At 44.5% G+C, this 21,942-nt stretch overlaps 1 protein-coding gene across 1 annotated transcript in view; it reads right to left on the bottom strand.

Annotated features, from left to right (window-relative positions):
* The window catches only part of LOC126263554 (uncharacterized), a 125,605-nt gene that overhangs the window by 94,228 nt on the left and 9,435 nt on the right, over nucleotides 1–21,942 (bottom strand). The window contains exon 2 of the mRNA XM_049960646.1: nucleotides 6,282–6,610. Coding sequence (XP_049816603.1) covers nucleotides 6,282–6,610 — 329 coding nt within the window. The remainder of the gene's footprint in view (nucleotides 1–6,281; nucleotides 6,611–21,942) is intronic.

Here is a 21,942-nt window from a genome sequence, read left to right as displayed (position 1 = left end):
TATATGGCCCGACATCCAGGAGTGATGGTCTGGCGAGACACTTCTTTCCAGCCGGCCGCTGTGGCCGAGCGGTTCTAGGCGCTTCAGTCCGGAACCGTGCTGCTGCTACGGTCGCAGGTTCGAATCCTGCCTCGGGCATGGATGTGGTTGATGTCCTTAGGTTAGTTAGGTTTAAGTAGTTCTAAGTTCTAGGGGACTGATGACATCAGATGTTAGGTCCCATAGTGGTTAGACTCATCTGTAACAATTCTGAACTTCTTTCCATAGCAAAAGCCCTTTGGTTGTCATCCGCGGCACCCTTACAGCACAGAGGTACGTCGACCATATCCAACGCCCTTTGTGACGAGCCATCCTGGGATTACATTTCAGCAAGATAATATCCACCCGCCCATGGCGAGAGTTTCTACTGTTTGTCTTCGCGCTTACCAAACCCTACTTTGGCCAGCTAGTTCGCCGGTTCTGTCCCCAATTGAGAACTTTCGGGGTATCATGGACAGGGCCGTCCAACCATTTCGGAATTTTGTCGATCTAACGCTCCAATTGGACAGAATTTGGCACGTTATCCCTCAGGAGGACATCCCACAACTCTATCAATAAATGCCAAGACGAATAACTGCGCGCTTAAGGACCGGAGGTGGACCAACTCGTTACAGCCTTGCTCAACCTGTAAAGCTGTTTCTCTTGAATAAATTATCCAATTTTTCTGAAATTATAATTTGTCTATTTATACACATCACGTCTATAGATTTCCGCTCCAGTCGGATTATTCCTTCGCGCTGCGTCGTTTCTTTTGTCATAAAGTGTATTTTAATGAAAAACGGAATGAGCGTATGGCATCGTCCGCCGGGAGCTCCCATCCGGGGAAGTACGGCCGTCAAGGGCAAGTCTTATTTCAATCTTCGGCACACTGGGCGACTTGCGCGCCGATGATGAGGATGAAATTATGGCGAGGACTACACAGCACCCAGTCCCCGAGCGGAGAAAATCTCCAGCCCGGCCGGGTATCGAACCTGGGCCCCGCATGCATGAGAGACGGGCACGTTACCACCCAGCTAAGCAGGGTACTAGTGTACGTTAATGTTTTACAACGAAATTAAAATATTACTTCTTTACACTACACGTGTTATATGAAATCATTGAACGTTAGATTCGTCTATCAACAAAACGGTCATTTCTTTTATATCAACGGTGGATTCCTATATAATTAATTATTTACAAATATTTTTGCTGTATTTGCAATTGGTCACTAATTGTCTCAAATAAAATTCAGTTTGTTTTTTGCGATGATAAATACCTCAGAACTTTATTTCGTAACTATAGAAAAAGTCTTAGTCTCCCTTCTCATGCCATAACATTTAAGACATCTTCTGCTGTAAAAGGAAGAGCATAGTGTACTGACATGAAGGCTAGTCCGGTCAACCTTTCATTGCACGTTCTGTTCCGCAAGTAAGTTTTCTCTCTTTTCGCTGCGAAAAATGACATCTAAGCTTCACATGTTGATACTGGTAGGACACAAGTACATGCGAAAGATATCGTACGTTTGGATATAAGTTCTTGTCACAAGAATCAGAAACCAACATAAGTTTAGCAGGGACGTGGAATTTTTCTTGGTAACATCATTTCTCACACCATAATGTGTACTCTGCTTCAAGCTCGGTTTGAGATACGCTATTCTTAAAGTAAGCTTTCAATTAGGATAACTTTTCGAAATTCTCCGTATGGCAGTTAACGGGCAATATTATTTCGACAGAAGATAAAAAAAAATTCTTTTGATAAAATTTCTTCTCCAGATTTTCAATGACACCATCTATTGTTGGCAAAAGTACTGCTATTCTATAATACAGCTCATGAGAGATAGTGTGGATGGTTGTCTCTTTCAGTTTGTTTCTATACCTGTCTAGGTACCTTGTTAACAGATTCAAACACTTATTTAACTAAGGTTGACAATTTTAGTACTCAAAATTCATGAGTCAGGCGACCGAAAATGAAAATAAAAAAATTAACATATTTACAGCGTAACCTGCAATCAGACTCACTTTCGTTATAGTTATTATTAAAGACAGGATCTCCACGCAAACTGATGTTTTTGTATATGTTGGTTACACTTCTCGAACTATGGTGTTTTTCATTTCATGACCTAACAATAAAATATAACCGTAGTTTTTCCGTGCGTGTTTGCATATTTTGACCTTATAGGAAGTAAAAATTGTATATTTTGATTTTTTATTTTATGTGACATATTTTGCACTTAAATCCTCCATGTTAATCACCTTTTTCTACCTATAGTGCATAATACTACGCTATTGTGCGTAATAGTTCATTTTTTCAGTTTTAATCCATAAAATATGGAATTTCCAAAAAATGTTAAACCATTTTATTCGACAATGATCTCGGAGTTCTCACCAAGCAGAGATGTAATGTCGTTACTTGGGAGTATTGTATTTTCGCAAACCAGTACGAAGCAGTCATGCTCCAATCTCCCTTCGCCGTCCAAGGCTTTCAGTTTGGATTTGAACGAGTAAGTGATCAGGAATGGATGAGCATGAAGTACATGGGAAACCTTTGTTATTACCGACAGCGTTATTGCATTAAGAGATCTGACACTGTTCTGTTCGACAGAGGATCTAGAACTATTTCTTGTGGCGAAAATGCAATTAGTCTTGAATTATTCAGCCTTATACTTTACCAAATTTCCTCATTTAAGGGTGCATCTGTCATTTCTTGCAATGTAGAAAGATCATTTTTTGCAGTAAAGAATGTCCCGTCAGGTAAACGCGTTAGCCAAATTATGGAGAACTTGGGTTATTATTTACTTAGCATGTGGCTTTTAGTGCAGGGAGTCTCCAAAGAGGTGTTTGGCCTGCCTCTGGTACAGCTCCTTTCATTTAAGCAGAGAGGCTGCTTCTTTAAGGGAACTGAATTCTGTCAGGGAAGAGAGCATTTGCCCAGATCGAAACCGGGAAAAGAAACCACAGAAAACCATTATCAAGGTTGTCGGTGGATGGATTACAACCACCTCGCCTCTCGAATCTACGGATTTGCCGTAGCTCAGCAACTCAACACGCAGAGCTATCACAAGTCGGTGGGGAATTTGGAAAAACTGGTTGTGGTATACTGTTTTGAAACAAAATAAACTGCATCACAGCAAAAGATGGAAACCTGATATTCTATGTTTTTCCTTTAATTGTGCATGTTTGGTCATTTGATTGTACATGAGTGGATGCATATTTTAAAATTTAATTGTGCATTGAATTCCAGGCTCAGTTACTATAGTATGACAAGGTCTTACTTGGATTTTGAACGAAAGGGCAGAATGAGTATACAGGGCGTAATCGGCTCGGAAGAATTCAAGTAGCCCGCAATCATTCTGTGTCGCAACTGGTGTTCATAATTATCACCCACGTTACTACATTAGGCGATATTTTGCCATTTGGGCTACTAATGACAGAATTTCGAGTAATTTTTTCTTCTAACACAGCATCACCATTTAGGAACGAACAGGGTACCATGAAATGGACCTGATCAATCAAAATGGTCACCTAATCCTTGGTAGTAATGCGGCCTTGGAGACTAAGCACAGGGCCCATGGAATTACACGATGTGGCTGCTCAAATCATCACAGAACCCTCGCAATAATTCACTCTTGGGACATAAACTCGGCCATACGTTGGCAACAGTTCACAACAAGAATCATCCGACCAAATGACTTTCTTTCAGTGCTTCATAGTCAAGGTTTTATGGCTTCGGCACGACGTTTCCCTGTTACGGACATTTCCATCACTGATATGTGGGTTTGCAATTCCAGCTCGACCTGCATTCCCTGCTTATAGAGCTCTGTTAGTATTGTTTTTAGGCTGACACGGTTTGCGAGTGCGACATTGAGCTGTGCAGTGACTTTAGCAGCTGTTGTTCTCTTTATTTTTCGTCACAGTCATCTTGAATGACCGCCTGCCACGATGACTCAACCCACACTTTCCTCGTATGCGGTATAAATCTTCGATACGGCGCCTCTTGGAGCACCAAACACTTCGGCGACTTTGGTTACGGAAGCACGGACAGGTGCGGTTCGTTATCAAATACAATAGCGCAACCTGCAGGCCTTGGCCACCACTTGCATTTATGTTGAAGCATGCATTTCTCGCAGTGTCTGCATATTTTTGCCCAACATTTATAGAATCCTAGCATGCTAAATTCGTTGTAATGAATGTTGCACAGCAGCATGTTTCGATTAAGGTATATTGATAATGTTTACTTTTGGACCGTCTAACTGCAACTGAATGAAACATAATTTTCGTGCCATACGCGTTTCGCCTTTATTCTCTGAAAGGCATCTTAAATGGCTCTGAGCACTATGGGACTCAACTACTGTGGTCATTAGTCCCCTAGAACCTAGAACTACTTAAACCTAACTAACCTAAGGACATCACACACATCCATGCCCGAGGCAGGATTCGAACCTGCGACCGTAGCAGTCGCACGGTTCCGGACTGCGCGCCTAGAACCGCGAGACCACCGCGGCCGGCAAAGGCATCTTAGTGGACTGGAATATGTACATATTTTTACCATTTAGTTTACATTTTTGGGCAACGTACCTATAGGTTATTAACAGTTATGTCAGTTGGTTTTTCCATGACGTAGTAACATTTTCAATTCTACTTACAGGTTGAGTGCACAATTTTCTACTTGTTACGTTTCTGTTCCATTTTTGGTGTTATTACTCTACTTATAATTGCCACTTGGGGTTCTTGTTTTCCACATTTCACAGCACTAGGAACTGAACACTTGTTTTGATGCAGTGTTTTGGTTTGTGTTGCCGACTGCTGCCACAGCTGGCCGGAATGTTGTTGCCAACTTTCGAGTGTAATTTTTGAGATATCTGTGATCTGTCTGTGCATGCATATGCGTGGTGCGCGCGCGCGTGTGTGTGTGTGTGTGATATAGTATTTGTTTTGGTGACCTTTGTTCTTTTTCTTTTTGTGTGTGTGACCAGAAGGCGTAAGGGGGGGGGGGGAAGGGAGGTATAGAGAAAGAGGCACACACACACACACACACACACACACACACACACACATGCATACACAAATAGATTATAGATATCTCAAAAATTACACTAGAAATTTGGCAGTAATATTCGATCTTTGGCAATAACGTTGGATAGTTATAAGAAGAAGGACAGGTCCAAAAATAGAACAGAAAGACAACACGTAGAAAACCCTCCACACTACCTGTATGTAGAATTTAAAATATCACTACGTCATTGAAAAACCAGCCTCCCGAACTGCCCCAAAATGTAAACTATATAGTAAGAACATATACATATTCCAGGCCACTGAAGATGCCTTGCAGAGAATAAAGTCGAAACGCGTATGGCAAAAAAATTATCTTTCATTCAGTTGTAGTTAGCCGGTCCAAAAGTAACAATTACCAATTTACCGTTATATTACACGCAACTGAGGAAGACAAGACTACCAAAGTTGAAGCATGTTTCGGATTTCACGAACTTGCAAACATATGCACTTTAGAACAGATTGTCTTATTTGTTGTAAAGGGTTTATTGTCTCCAGAATGAGATTTTCACTCTGCAGCGGAGTGTGCGCTGATATGAAACTTCCTGGCAGATTAAAACTGTGTGCCCGAGCGAGACTCGAACTCGGGACCTTTGCCTTTCGCGGGCAAGTGCTCTACCATCTGGGCTACCGAAGCTCTGCTGCAGAGTGAAAATCTCATTGTGGAAACATCCCCCAGGCTGTGGCTAAGCCATGTCTCCGGTATATCCTTTCTTTCAGGAGTGCTAGTTCTGCAAGGTTCGCAGAAGAGCTTCTGTAAAGTTTGGAAGTTAGGAGACGAGATACTGGCAGAAGTAAAGCTGTGAATAGCGGGCGTGAGTCGTGCTTCGGTAGCTCAGATGGTGGAGCACTTGCCTGCGTAAGGCAAAGGTCCCGAGTTCGAGTCTCGGTCGGGCACACAGTTTTAATCTGCCAGGAAGTTTCGGTTTATTGTCTGTTTCACAATAGAAATATTTTGGTTTTGTATCATAAGATTTTTTCTTTAATTTCTTGCTCCGTTTGATCCCGGCTAACACTTGTTCTTAGACATACGTGTGTTCTTGCTCCCGTTTAATCACGGAGAACGGACCTTCGTAGCCATACATGCATTTGAAAAAAAAATATTTTTGAAGGGTTTGGTGTGCACAATTCACACTAAGTGGTGGTCACAACACGCTGCAAACGGTATGCTGGCTGTAGCAGGTGGTCATAATACTAGTGGGTGGTCGCAATTACTTTGCGAAGTGTAGGGCCAGCCTAGCGTGCAGAAAGGATCGCCGGGGCAACACAGTCCGCTGGGAGCGGCAGTGAGAGGGGCGGGGCGTGGCGGGCGGAAGAATGCCGGATGCGGCAAAGCTGGAGAGAGGGGCAGCGAGTGACTTCGCAGCGGACGGCCGCCCCACATTCGGCTCAGCTTAGCGGAGCAGCGGCCGAGAAATCGAGCCCCAGCTGCCAGCCGCCCGCTACTGCCAGGTTGCTGCTGGCGCTTCCTGCGCAGTTGTGCACGAACAAGGTCGTGTCCATCGGAAGACGCCAGGGAGCTCTCATGTGGCTTATATCGACGGCTTCGGGGAAGAGCGAAGGAAATAACAGTTCGTAGTCCCAGAGCTAACAGGATTTGAGTTGTTTTTGTTTTTTATTTATTTATTTTATTTTATTTTTTTATTTTTTTTATTTTTTTGAGCAAGATACTGCGTGGTCTATTGCGGAGGAGGTACTGTGCCACGCGGAGAGGTCGCTCGGTTCGGGGCGTCACGTCAAGGACTGCGCGGCCCCTCCCGCCGGAGGACGTTAAGGTAACCTCTGGCGTGCCACAGGGGAGTGTTATGGGACCATTGCTTTTCACAATATACAGGGTGATTCAAAAAGAATACCACAACTTTAGGAATTTAAAACTCTGCAACGACAAAAGGCAGAGCTAAGCACTATCTGTCGGCGAATTAAGGGAGCTATAAAGTTTCATTTAGTTGTACATTTGTTCGCTTGAGGCGCTGTTGACTAGGCGTCAGCGTCAGTTGATGCTAAGATGGCGACCGCTCAACAAAAAGCTTTTTGTGTTATTGAGTACGGCAGAAGTGAATCGACGACAGTTGTTCAGCGTGCATTTCGAACGAAATATGGTGTTAAACCTCCTGATAGGTGGTGTATTAAACGTTGGTATAAACAGTTTACAGAGAATGGCTGTTTGTGCAAAGGGAAAAGTTCTGGATGGCCGAGAACGAGTGATGAAAATGTAGCACGCATACAGCAAGCAGTAACTGGACTACAGTATCTGGAGATGTTAGAGAATTGGCTGTTCCCTCAGCTCGAACAAGAAGCACAACAATTCATATTTCAGCAGGATGGAGCGCCACCACATTGGCACTTATCTGTCCGTAACTACCTCAACGTCAACTACTCGAGGCGATGGATCGGCCGCCAGGCAGCCCGTGACAGAGCACTTCATCGCTGGCCTCCAAGAAGCCCTGATCTTACCCCCTGCGATTTTTTCTTATGGGGGTATGTTATGGATATGGTGTTTCGGCCACCTCTCCCAGCCACCATTGATGATTTGAAACGAGAAATAACAGCAGCTATCCAAACTGTTACGCCTGATATGCTACAGAGAGTGTGGAACGAGTTGGAGTATCGGGTTGATATTGCTCGAGTGTCTGGAGGGGGCCATATTGAACATCTCTGAACTTGTTTTTGAGTGAAAAAAAACCTTTTTAAATACTCTTTGTAATTATGTATAACAGAAGGTTATATTATGTTTCTTTCATTAAATACACACTTTTAAAGTTGTGATAGTCTTTTTGAATCACCCTGTATATAAATGACCCAGTAGATAGTGTTGGAAGTTCCATGCGGCTTTTCGCGGATGATGCTGGAGTATACAGAGAAGTTACAGCACTAGAAAATTGCAGCGAAATGCAGGAAGATCTGCAGCGGATAGGCACTTGGTGCAGGGAGTGGCAACTGACCCTTAACATAGACAAATGTAATGTATTGCGAATACATAGAAAGAAGGATCCTTTCCTGTATGATTATATGATAGCGGAACAAACACTGGTAGCAGTTACTTCTGTAAAATATCTGGGAGTATGCGTGCGGAACGATTTGAAGTGGAATGATCATATAAAATTAATTGTTGGTAAGCCGGGTACCAGGTTGAGATTCATTGGGAGAGTCCTTAGAAAATGTAGTCCATCAACAAAGGAGGTGGCTTACGAAACACTCGTTCGACCTATAATTGAGTATTGCTCATCAGTGTGGGATCCGTACCAGGTCGGGTTGACAGAGGAGATAGAGAAGATCCAAAGAAGAGCTTCGCGTTTCGTCACAGGGTTATTTGGTAAGCGTGATAGCGTTACGGAGATGGTTAGCAAACTCAAGTGGCAGACTCTGCAAGAGAGGCGCTCTGCATCGCGGTGTAGCTTGCTGTCCAGGTTTCGAGAGGGTGCGTTTCTGGATGAGGTATCGAATATATTGCTTCCACCTACTTATACCTCCCGAGGAGATCACGAATGTAAAATTAGAGAGAATCGAGCGCGCACGGAGGCTTTCCGGCAGTCGTTCTTCCCGCGAACCATACGCGACTGGAACAGCGAAGGGAGGTAATGCCAGTGGCACGTGAAGTGCCCTCCGCCACACACCGTTGGGTTGCTTGCGGAGTATAAATCTAGATGTAGGTTCGAGTCTTCCCTCGGGGATGGGTGTATGAGTTGTTCTTAGCATAAGTTAGTTTAAGTTAGTTTTTAGTAGGGTGTAAATCTAGGGACCAATGACCTCAGCAGTTAGGTCCCTTAGGAACACACACACATTTGAACATTTGAGGAGGTACTGTGCACCAGAATCGTTCTGCCCAGTGCATATTCCACATGCGGACTGTTTGAGAGAAGAATGGTTATCCACATCCACTTTCACAATCTCAGATTGCTGTTGCTTTACCGAACGACATGGCGCATTGGTAAGATGTGGATTTGCATTCGGGAGGACGATGTTTCTAATTCCCGTTTAGCTTTCCCATGGTTGCTTTAATTGGCTGACGTTCTTTCGGAAAGCACACAGCAAATTGTCTTCGTCATCCTAATGACTTTCTTGTAGACTGAGCGATAAAAGTTAATCTTCCATCTTAATTTTTTTCCCAGATTTGATTTAGCGAAATTTAGAAACATGACTTACCCTTGAATAATTTTCGATAAATTCACTTTGCGACCAAAAAAAAAAAAAAAAAAAAAGAAAAGAAAAAAGACGCATCACGTCGGAATTTTTCGAATGAGACGGCAGTCGGTATATGTGCTGTACATGTAGAGACAAATGATTACAATTCCAGAAAATTGGACATTTTATTCTAAAGAAAGAAAGAGCTTCACAAACCGGGCAAGTCAATAACGCGTTCATCCTACTCTGGTCCTTATGCAAGCACTTAGCACTTACTCGGGTTGGCACTGATTGTTAGAATTGTTTAATGTTCTTCTGAAGGATATCATGCCAAATTCTATCCAATTGGCACGTTAGATCGTCTTAACCCCGAGCTAATGCTCAAGATGCTCTCAATTGAGGAGAGATCCGGCGTCCTTGCTGGCGAAGTTCGGGGTGGGCAAGCACGAAGACAAGCTGTTAAACTCACGCCGTGTGCGGGCGGGTTTTATCTTACTGAAATGTAAGCCCAGGATGGCTTGGCATGAAGGGCAACAAAACAGGGCGTAGAATATCGTCGACGTACCGCTGTGATCTAAGGGTACCGCGAATGGACGGTATCCCACTGCTGTCTGGGCCATCTTCAGACACACCTTCGCTGGTGATTGGGGCTTATTTCGAAGCTGTACTCATCATTAAAGACAATTCTACTCCAGTCAATGAGTTTCCAGGCAGAATAAGTGTCTGGGGACGCCCCAAACAGTGGTGGAATACCAACCTAACTGTCGCTCTCCATACGCCCCGACAACCAAAAGTGATGGTCTAGGGTGCCATTTCTCTCCATGGCAGGACCCCTTTGCTTGTCTTCCGCGAAATCCTTACAGCACAGAGGTACGTCGCTATTCTAAGCCCCATTTTGTTGTACTTCATGGTAAGCCAAACTGGGATTATGCCCGCCAACACATGGCGAGAGTTTCCATTTCTGCAAGGTCCTCGAGTCTCTCCCCAACTGGGAAACCTTGGAGTATTATAGGCAGAGCCCTCCAGTCAGCTTGGGAGTTTGATGATCTAATGAATCAACTGGACAGAGTTTTGCACAGTATCCTGAAGGAGGGCATCCAACGAGTATACCAATCAATGACAAACCGAATAACTTCTTGCATAAGGGCCACACGTGGACCAGAGGGTTACTGACTTGCTCAGTTTGAGAATTTCTTTCTCCTGACTAAATCATCCTGTTTTTCTGAAATTTTAATCATTTGTTTGTCTGTACATGTACATCACATCTAACGATTTCCGCCCCATTCTGATAATTCCTTCTTCTTTCTTTCTTGGTTTGGTTCATCTAAGGACTATGCACCAATTTCAATGCTTCCTTCTTTGTTGTTCATTCTTTTTCCTCCAGTATTCTTTCATCACTATGTATCCTTTTCCTCTCCTCGTACTCTTTTGGCCACGTTTTCCTCTCCCCTCTGCCTTGGAACGCTTCCATTTTTAACACTTTACTCTTGAAAATCTCACTTTCTGTTGTATCTTCTTCACTTATGTTGTTTCTTTCCAAATCTTTCCTAACTTCTTGAATTCAGGCTATTGTTGACTTTTTGTCCCAATGATATTTAAAAATCTGGTTGGTTAAACGGTTGCTGTTCATTCTGTATAAGTGTCCAAAAAATAGCAGTCGGATTTTTCGTAGTGTTTCATTTATGTTTTCTGTGTTGAGATAAATTTCTTCATTGCTTCTTAATTGCCATACCTCTGTAGTCTTGGGTGGGCCAAGTATTTTTCGAATGATTTTTCTTTCTAGGACTTCAAGTTTGTGTAATTTGTGGTTCAGTACTAAACATTCACTTGCAAAAAGACATTCTGGTTTTACTACTGTGTTGTAATGCTGTATCTTCAAATTTTTCGACTGACACCTTTTGTTGTAGGCATTCCTAGTTATTCCATAAGCTCTTTCCATTTTATGTACTCTTTCTTCTACAGCGAATTTTTCTAAGCCATTTTCTTGGATAATTTCTCCCAAATATTTAAATTTATTTACCCTCTTTATCTGGCCAATATCTGTTGCTTGAAATTCCGCAGCGTTTTTTATTTTTTTTCATATTTTTCCAAAAGATATTCTTAAACCTGCTTTGTTGGCTATTTCTTCTAAGAGACTGATTTGTGTTTCAGCATTTCTTAGGTTTTCAGAAAGAATGGCAAAATCATCCGAAAATGCTGAACAGTGAATTTCAATACCTTTGTTTTTAGTTCCCAGTCTGATTGGTGATAGCTTCTGTTCTTTTAGTTTTTGTTTCCATTCTCTTACTATTTTCTCTAGTACGCCGTTCGCCGAGTGCAAGTCTTTCGAGTTGACACCACTTCGGTGACTTGCGCGTCGATGGCGCTGAAATGATTATGATTAGGACAACACAACACCCAGTCCCTGAGCGGAGAAAATCTCCGATTCAGCCGGGAATCGAACCCGGGCCCTTAGGATTGACATTCTGTCGCGCCGACCACTCAGCTACCGGGGGCGGACACTATTTTCTCTAGTACGCACTTAAAGAGGAGTGGAGACAGACCATCACCTCACCTTATGCCTATTTCTATGTTGAATGCCTTCGGTATTTCACCCCGAAACTTTACTTTTGAATTGGTGCCTGTGAGCGTTTCACGAATAAAGTTTGCAAATTTAGATTTGATGCCAGACTCTATGATCACTTTATCTAGTGTTTCCCTATCAACCGAGTCAAATGCCTTTTCAAAATCTATATATGTTACAACTATATCTTTGGCGTTCGTACGTCCGTGACAAATTATGGACTTTAGATTAAAAATCCGTTCTGAGCAAGTTTCTAAATCCACTCTGGTATTCTTCCAAATTGCTATCAAGTGTTGCTTCTACCTTAGTCGTTGTTTTCTGTCTTTTTTTTTTTTTCTTACACTGTAAGTTATCCATTGTCGAGGCATTACATGGAACTGTAAATTCTAATCTCCCGTTATAAACTCAACCAACGGACTGCCGTCTGCTTATTACAGAATGTAAACATAAAAGAATTATTAGTGGTCTATGGCACTACTTTTCGTAATATTTGAATCATGTATCTATTAGGGAATAGTACTAAGCATGGCGTTCGTATGGGTGCTCACAAGAACTGCCATATTTTGTGTTTCCTACAACACAACTGAATTTCAATGTGGTGGCGTTATGGATACTGTTTTTGCGCTATTTCAATGAATCGTTGGAGCAGCACTGCCGCAAGCACGTCTGAAAAACGTACTGAAAAGTATCAGAATCATATGAATTAAGTATCATTAATAAAACAACTGAATGGATTATCCAGAAGCAATACATTAATGAAAACTCTTGTTTATTAGATAGTAATTACTTGTGTATCTTTGGCATAAAAATGGTTCAGATGGCTCTGAGCACTATGGGACATCTGAGGTCATCGGTCCCGTAGAACTTAGAATTACTTAAACTTAACTAACCTAGGGACATCACACACATCCATGCCCGAGGCAGGATTTGCACCTGCGACCGTAGCAGTCGCGCGTTTCCGGACTGAAGCGCCTAGAACCGCTCGGCCACCGCGGCCGGCTATCATTGGCATATACTACCCTTTCCGTTTCTTTTCAAAGCATCGAATAGAGATTAGTCTCCCACCAAACTGCTATTCCATCGGCTCTGAGACCTTGTTTCTCCATCACTCTCATGTGTTTGGGCAAGCATTTACGTTTTGTCTGAGATAATCCAAAATTTCATAGGAGTAATCAAGATGATTTTCGAAAGCATATATGGTGACTCATAACAAAGACTAACTTGTTTACTAAATATCTTTTTTATATTTTTTTCTGTTTTGCCATACTACCCTCTCTCAGAATATGGTAAGCAAAGAACTTGCAGCAGAACAGTGGAAGAGAGGTGTCTCAAAGTATCAGCGATGAACAAGTGGTCACAGCTATTAAGATATGCATTTTAGAGCCCATTAGCTGTCGTATCTTTCTTATTTTGATCCATACTACCACTTCTCAGAGTTTTTCGTTGTAGTTGCGGTCCGACCTGTATATATTTAGAATCACTTAAAGGCATTTTTGTATTGATTGTTCAGTGTGAGGGTGCATGATGCCTGATACATATTTGTCGTTGCATTACACATAATACACCCTCTTCGTTTAAAAAGTTCGTTTCGACCTTGGCCTTTGCAGTTCATGCTTATCGCAGGTTATAAAAATCGGGACAGAGGTGCAGGTGGGCGCGAGGTGTCGAAAGTGCGCGACCCGTCCCGAGGGCGGCTGCCGGACCCGTGCGCACAGTATTGTCCACAAATTGAGCGCTCTTATTGGCTGACTGCTGGAATGCGCTCCAGCGACGCGTAATGGGTCTCCGCGCGCCGCTTCCACGTATCGCGTGTAATTCGATTAAACCCGCCGTCCGGAATCTGTGCCGGCCCGCGCAAACATTTACGAGCCCTCGCGCGCCGCTGGCCTGCCGTAACGCCAACATTTGCGTTATGGGCACTCCAGTCGCGGCGGATTTGCGTCAAGCGAGCGCAGCCTCGCGCGAACGGGAAGCGCTGTAGCTGCTCTGGGAACAACACCGAGCTAAAAAACTACGTAAAACAGCAAAAAGCAAAAAAAACCGTAATGTATTCGCTATCGCGGTATTAATAATCCCCAGGCGCATTTTCAGAGTGGTGGCTATAGTCACTCGACAACAGGTTTCGAAGCGTAATCATCGCGGGGATTGTGTGCCGCGGCGAGGACTGTGCGACCGATGAAAATGTTGCCACACTTCCTTCCTGCGTTTTAAATTTTCAAACGAGCGGATCAGGATAGCTGTAAGTGCTCCGCTGGAGTATCGCTGCGATGCAGCATGTTTTAATGTTTCGCCAGTACAGCAGAGTAAAAGCAAAGCAGTCTCTAAATCCAGTTAACGTGGTTATTTTACTCGGAAACAGTGTACTTGACAGGGCCTTACAGAGGGGCAGGCGAGACGGGCCGCTCCAGGGGCGCAGGCACAGAGAGGGTGCAAAAATGAGCAAAAACAAGATATAGGAACAAAGGCTCTTTAAGGATTAGCCAGGAGACGTACGTGAGTTCTCCTACCCGCCATTGTTTCTAGCTTCCACCCACGAGAAGAAGCCTTTCCCTCGACTCGTGGCTGGAACTGTGCGCTGTAGTCACAGTTTCATTCCTCCCAAGCAGCATCGTAAAGAAACGACTTACACTGAACATACGTATATCGTTAACATTATTTATGTGTCCGCAATGCGCTTGGTTCACACAGCTGACACCTACACAGATCGATCGTGTTCACCAATGGACTTCTCGCTCCCCCTATCTCAAAGGTTCGCGAGAGGGTGCGAAGCATATAATGCTATTAGATCGGAGGTTTCCGAATTTTGCCAGTTGAGAACTATTAGCTCTGATGGTTGCCAGTGTTACGAGTGGAACAGGCAAATGTATCTATGCTTTATAGATCTAGAAAAGGCATATGACCAAGTTCCTAGGAGGAAGTTATTGTGTGTTCTACGAGATTATGGAATAGGAGGCTACCTTTTGCAAGCAATTAAAGGTCTTTACATAGATAGTCAGGCAGCAGTTAGAGTTGACGGTAAATTGAGTTCATGGTTCAGAGTAGTTTCAGGGGTAAGACCAGGCTGCAACCTGTCTCCACTGTTGTTCATGTTATTTATGGATCATATGTTGAAAACAATAGATTGGCTGGGTGAGATTAAGATATGTGAACACAAAATAAACAGTCTCGCATATGCGGATGAATTAGTTGTGGTGGCAGATTCAATTGAAAGTTTGCAAAGTAATATTTCAGAACTAGAACAGAAATGTAAGGACTTTGGTATGAAGATGAGCATCTCCAAAACGAAAGTAATGTCAGTGAGAAAGAGATATAAACGGATTGAGTGCCAAATAGGAGGAACAAAGTTAGAACAGGTGGACTGTTTCAAGTACTTAGGATGCATATTCTCACAGGATGGCAACATAGTGAAAGAACTGGAAGCGAGGTGTAGCAAAGTTAATGCAGTGAGCACTCAGCTACGATCTACTCTCTTCTGCAAGAAGGAAGTCAGTACCAAGACTAAGTTGTCTGTGCACCGTTCAATCTTTCGACCAACTTTGTTGTATGGGAGCGAAAGCTGGGTGCATTCAGGTTACCTTATCAATAAGGTTGAGGTTACGGATATGAAAGTCGCTAGGATGACTGCAGCTACTAGTAGATGGGAACAATGGCAGGAGGGTGTCCACAATGAGGAAATCAAAGAAAAACTGGGAATGAACTCTATAGATGTAGCAGTCAGGGCGAACAGGCTTAGATGGTGGGGTCATGTTACACGCATGGGAGACGCAAGGTTACCCAAGAGACTCATGGGTTCAGCAGTAGAGGGTAGGAGGAGTTGGGGTAGACCAAGGAGAAGGTACCTGGATTCGGTTAAGAATGATTTTGAAGTAACAGGCTTAACATCAGAAGAGGCACCAATGTTAGCACTGAATAGAGGATGATGGATGAATTTTATAAGGGGGAGTATGCTCCAGACTGAACACTGAAAGGCATAATCAGTCTTAAATGATGATGATGATGATGATGATGATAACTCTTAGAAACGATAAGAGAGTGAAATTCTTTTCATTTATTATGCCATACACAATAACATACAGACTTTGTATTCTTTAATTATTTTTAGAAAATTCACACAAGTTGTATTTTACACAGACCTATCACACTGATGTGACCACTTCTCAGAAGCCTGACTGAGCGAGGTGGCGCATTGCTCAGCACACTGGACTGGCATTCGCGAGGACGGCGGTTCAAACCCGCGTGCGGCCATCCTGAGTTAGGTTTTCCGTGATATCCCTAAATCGCTTCAGACTAATACTGGCACGGCCGACATCCTTCCCCATCTTTCCCTAATCCGATACGGCCGATGACCTCACTATGTGGTCCCCTCCCCTAAAATCAACCGACTGACCAAAAGCCTGAATAACCACCTTTTGCAGCGCGAATCGCTGCTAGACGGCAGGAAGGGAGCCACTCAGGTTGTGTAAGGTACCGACAGGGATACGAAGCCATGCTGACTCCAGTGCTGTGACCATCTGCGCTAGGTTTCTCGGTTGGGGGTCCGTAGTGCGTATAACCTGATTGAGGTGGTTCAATATATTTTCGATTGGGTTTAAATCCGGGGGTTTTGGTGGCCAAAGGAGTACGATAAATTCATCCTGGTGCACTTCAAACCACAAAATTACACTGCGAGCTATGTGACACGTTGCATTGTCCTGCTGGTAGATGCCATCGTGCCGAGGAAAAACTGACTGCGTGTAGGGCTGGACATGGTCGTCAAGATAGATGCAGACTTATTTTGACCCACTGTGCCTTACATAATGACGAGATCACACAGGGAATGCCACGAAAACATTCCCCAGATCATAACTGTTCTAGGTCGTTTGCTTTCAGACGTTTCACGCCGTACATGCCAATGGCCGTCTCTCCGATGGAGCATAACACTGATTCATCTGAAAAGACTACCCGTCGCCACTCAGTGGACGTCCATTTGGGCGCTGGCGTGAGAATTCCAGCCTTCATCGCCGATGAACGGCAGTCAGCATGGGTGCATGAACAAGGCGCCTGCTACGGTGGTCCATGCGCAGCAAAGTTCTCTGAACATCACTGAACAGAAACAGTTTCTAGTCCCTTGGTTCATCTGGGTGGTCAGTTGCACAACAACTGCGCGTCATCTACGACCCTCGGTGGAACACAGCTGCCTCGGTGTCGGTTTCGGATAGCACCACTTTGCCATGCACCTTATACTTTAATCACGGCGGCACGCCAACAGTTTACAGACTTTACCATTTCGGAAATGCTTCCACACTTGCCTCGAAAGCCTATGATTATGAATTTTTGGACGTTAGAAAAGTCACTTCGTTTCCGCATTACGACAATGATTGCACCCCTTTCCACGTCCCACCGACACGCTTTGCATACTCTCCATTGCTTGCGCTGTGCCACCTGCAGTCTGTGAGGGGTTCCTGCATGAGGCGGTGGTCGCATTAATGTGTCTGGATCATGCATTTAATACAATTATAAATATAATTTTTATGTTAATACCGTCACTGCGCGATAGCGGTGGAAATGATACCGATGATGGTGCCACTAAAGCGGAGTTACTAAATACAGTTTTCCGTAATTCCTTCACGAAAGAAGATGAAGTAAATATTCCAGAATTCGAAACCAGAACAGGTGTTAGTATCAGTGACATAAAAGTAGATATCTTAGGTGTTGCGAAACAACACAAATCAAGTCTTACGGTCCAGATGGCATACCTATCAGGTTCCTTTCATAGTATGCAGACACAATAGCGCCTTGATTGGTGCAGTTTGTTTATTACTTTTTCGACTAACATACGTTCGTGAATGTTACCGTGAGCGGCCCGTATCCTTGAAGCTATATCTACATCACAGCATTTCTCCCAATCATCCAAATACGATAAATCTTCGAGAACAATCTTCTCTAGTTACTTCCCTTTCAGAACAGTGGTTTAGTGTCAGCCTTGGACCAAATTCGTAACGACAAAGTTGAAGGAGGCGGCGGAAGAAAGTGCTAACCATCAGTATAGGAAGAAATATTCTGGACATGTAATCTGTCGTGTTTTGCGAGTTCAACAAGTGCCGGTAATAAATAGTTCCTGTGCGTACTGCTAGAGAGCGGTATGTACTGTATAAATTGCTCTCGCCTATAGTAAATATATTATTGTCTTTGATTTTAACCAAATGTATAACACGGAATAACTCAAAGGACGCTGTTGTGGCACGGTACTTTTTTCCGCTGACCCAGTGAATCGACAACCGGTTTTCTCTCTGCCGTTGCGGCATTTTATTTCTAACACGAACACGTCCCACAAAAGTTGTAAAGAAGAGAGTCGATCTCTTTGGCTACACTACTGTCACTTTTGGGTGTAACTGTACACAAAAGCATGCTGTGCCTCTTCCGACTGCAGTCCCACGACGCAAAACGTTCCTAGTAACTTTTGCAAAAGAGCGATGCTGGCTGGCTGCTCGAGGATCTGGCCGAGAAGCTTCTCTTTGCGGTGTCTGAAAGCTTTGTCTCGTAAAAGTAAAGCGACGGCCGATAACGCTTGCGCGGTGGCGGTTTTGCAGGGCTCTCTGGAGAACGACGTCCCTCCAAAGAAACACGAAGACTCTCCGACGTAGTGGACGCGGGCCTGGCCGTCATAGGCGCGCATCGAGACGTTTCAGCTGGTCGAAGAGCCATTCCACCTTATGACGCATTCTATCTACTGACAGCTGCGCAGTGGTAAGCCGAACCACATGAATAACTGCTGTCTTCAATCTGTTAACTAAGTAACTGTTTATAGATCACTCATTTGTGCTATTTTGAAAGCGAATTTTTCTATTCAGTAGCTTTTTGAATTTATATATGGGTGTTGTGAAATGTGTTGTAAGTAGGGATACACTATTGAGCCAAAACGTTATGACCATCTACACTACTGGCCCTTATAATTGCTACACCAAGAAGAAATGCAGATGATAAACGGGTATTCATTGAATAGATATAATATACTGGAACTGACATGAGATTACATTTTCACGCGATTTGGGTGCATAGATCCCGAGAAATCAGTACCCAGAACAACCACCTTTGGCCTAGTAACGGCCTTGATACGCCTGGGCATTGAGTCAATCAGAGCTTGGATGGCGTGTACAGGTACAGCTGCCCACGCAGCTTCAATACCATACCACAGTTCATCAAGAGTAGTGACTGACGCATTGTGACGAGCCAGTTGCTCGGCCACCATTGACCAGACGTTTTCAATTGGTGAGAGATCTGGAGAATGTGCTGGCCAGGGCAGCAGTCGAACATTTTCTGTATCCAGAAAGGCGTGTACAGGACCTGCAACATGCGGCCGTGCATTATCCTGCTGAAATGTAGGGTTTCGCAGGGATCGAATGAAGGGTAGAGCCACGGGTCGTAACATACCTGAAATGTAACGTCCACTGTTCAAAGTGCCGTCAATGCGAACAAGAAGTGACCGAGACGTGTTACCAATGGTAGACCATACCATCATGCCGGGTGATACGTCAGTATGGCGATGACGATTACACGCTTCCAATGTGCGTTCGCCACGATGTCGACAAACACGGATGCGACCATCACGATGCTGTAAACAGAACCTGGATTCATCCGAAAAAGTGACGTTTTGCCATCCGTGCACCCAGGTTCACCGTTCTTGTCTTGCAAACGTTCCCATCTGTTGACTCAGGGATCGAGACGTGGCTGCACGATCCGTTACAGCCATGCGGATAAGGTGCCTGTCATCTCGACTGCTAGTGATACGAGGCCGTTGGGATCCAGCACGGTGTCCGTATTACCCTCCTGAACCCACCGATTCCATATTCTACTAACAGTCATTGGATCTCGACCAACGCGAGCAGCAATATCGCGATACGATAAACCGCAACAGCGATAGACTACAATCCGACCTTTATCAATGTCGGAAACGTGATGGTATGCATTTCTCCTCCTTACACGAGGCATAACAACAACGTTTCACCAGGCAACGCCGTTGTTGTCTTGCAAACGTTCCCATCTGTTGACTCAGGGATCGAGACGTGGCTGCACGATCCGTTACAGCCATGCGGATAAGGTGCCTGTCATCTCGACTGCTAGTGATACGAGGCCGTTGGGATCCAGCACGGCGTCCGTATTACCCTCCTGAACCCACCGATTCCATATTCTACTAACAGTCATTGGATCTCGACCAACGCGAGCAGCAATATCGCGATACGATAAACCGCAATAGCGATAGACTACAATCCGACCTTTATCAATGTCGGAAACGTGATGGTATGCATTTCTCCTCCTTACACGAGGCATAACAACAACGTTTCACCAGGCAACGCCGGTCAACTGCTGATTGTGTATGAGAAATCGGTTGAAACGTTCCTCATGTCAGCACGTTGTAGGTGTCGCCACCGGCGCCAACCTTGTGTGAATGCTCTGAAAAGCCAATCATTTGCATATCACAGCATCCTATTCCTGTCGGTTAAATTTCGCGTCTGTAGCACGTCTTCTTCGTGGTGTAGCATATTTAATGACCAGTTGTGTACTTAAAAGCGTGTTGGTCAAACTCTGGAACGCAATTCAGCAGTGATTCTGCATGCCGTGCATTCAACAAGTACTTGATAGGATTCCAGATGCCTACGCAAGGTCACACACTTCCCGTAGTTTGCGGGCGACTGGTTTCTGGACGCGGAGCTGGTGCCCGACAGCGTCCCTGTTGGGTTTAATCGGATTGAGATAAGCCAACTTTGATCGCCAAGACATCAACGCGAGTTCGATCTCCTCAAACTATTGCAGCAAGATTCCGGCGTTGTGACACCCATAATTATCCTGCTGGAAGATGCCATCGCTGTTGGAGAATACATGAAGCATAAGGGTTTACAGCTGGTCCCTAATAACGTTCGCGTAGTCGACGGCTGTCATGGTACCTTTGATTACTACAGCATATCCCATGGAAGCCCAGGTGAATGTCCCCCATAAAATAATTCTGTTCCCACGAGCCTGCGTCCGTGGCGCGTTGCATGTTTCGAGGAGCCGTTCGCCTGGAAGACGACCAAGAACCTGTGAGAGGTGGCATGAGCCCCCTCTCATATTTCTATCTTACGATTCTCCTCTCTAATTGCATGCGGTGGGAAGTTGCTATTCCTTCACACGCGGACTTCCCACGCAGCGTCTCTCGTCACCCGGGTGGTCCGGTGACAGGCGGGTTAAGCCGACGTGTGTGAGGCAGTCGAGTGAATGCTTTGCAGACGCCGACATTGTCAAGAGACACGCCCGCTGGGGTGTGAAGTAGCGGCTGGGCTAGAGGTTCCGTTACTTCGGAGAAACTTAGCGAAAACACTTGCTGGCGGGCTACCAGCGAGGCGTGGGAATGACTTGTGTACCCAGGCAGTTGTGGCGGGAAAATTCCCGCACTTTCTGCAAAATAGTAACGGTGATTGGTTTGCTCAGGGCATAGCTCCGTGACGTAGCAAAATCAGCACAGAAATTGGCGCCAAGAATCTCCATTGGTGGAATGGTAGTGCTCCGGCAATGGAGTGGAATTTCCGCCGGTTTTCGAGTTGCTGATTGGAACGTAACCACGGCCACTGTCGTGGGGGCGGGAATGCTGTGTGTTCGGCCTGTACGGGTGCTCTAGGTAGTCGGCTCTCGCCTTTCGGTCGAGGACGTCGAAGCAACCAGCCAACGGCTCCGGTACGCCAGATCGTGTCCTGGCAGTCAAGAAGACAATTCGGTAATGTATGTCCGCAGCACCGGCAGACAGGGATTTTCCTAGGTGATAATCAGAGCTCAGCAGAGCGCGCCTGTTCGTCTTTTTCTAACTTTGTTCTGTCTTGAGTAGCAGCAATTACTGTTGGGATAGCTGTGTGTCTCTCTTGAGATTTGAGTGGCAAGGAATTGGCTCCACATACCACTTCGTCTTAAACCTCAGGATCTAGTTTAGGGACAACTTCACCTTTACAGTGTTTGTATGAATCTCCAATGTGAGCCAATTTGATGCATTATAAATATTTCCTGTGTTTCTTTTACTATTCTGTGTTTAGTCTTGATAAATCATATTGTTATTTTGGACAGAACTTTCATTCTGTTAATCGATAGAGCAACCCTATCATTCCTCACTATGCTAATGAAACCTTTGTTTATTTAACTTATTTATCAAATTAAATTATTGCAGGTGCCAAACTCTCTTCTACTCCA

Source organism: Schistocerca nitens, chromosome 6 (assembly GCF_023898315.1).
Source record: "Schistocerca nitens isolate TAMUIC-IGC-003100 chromosome 6, iqSchNite1.1, whole genome shotgun sequence".
In the NCBI taxonomy this organism is placed as follows: domain Eukaryota; kingdom Metazoa; phylum Arthropoda; class Insecta; order Orthoptera; family Acrididae; genus Schistocerca; species Schistocerca nitens.
This window is presented reverse-complemented; position numbering and strand designations above follow the sequence as displayed.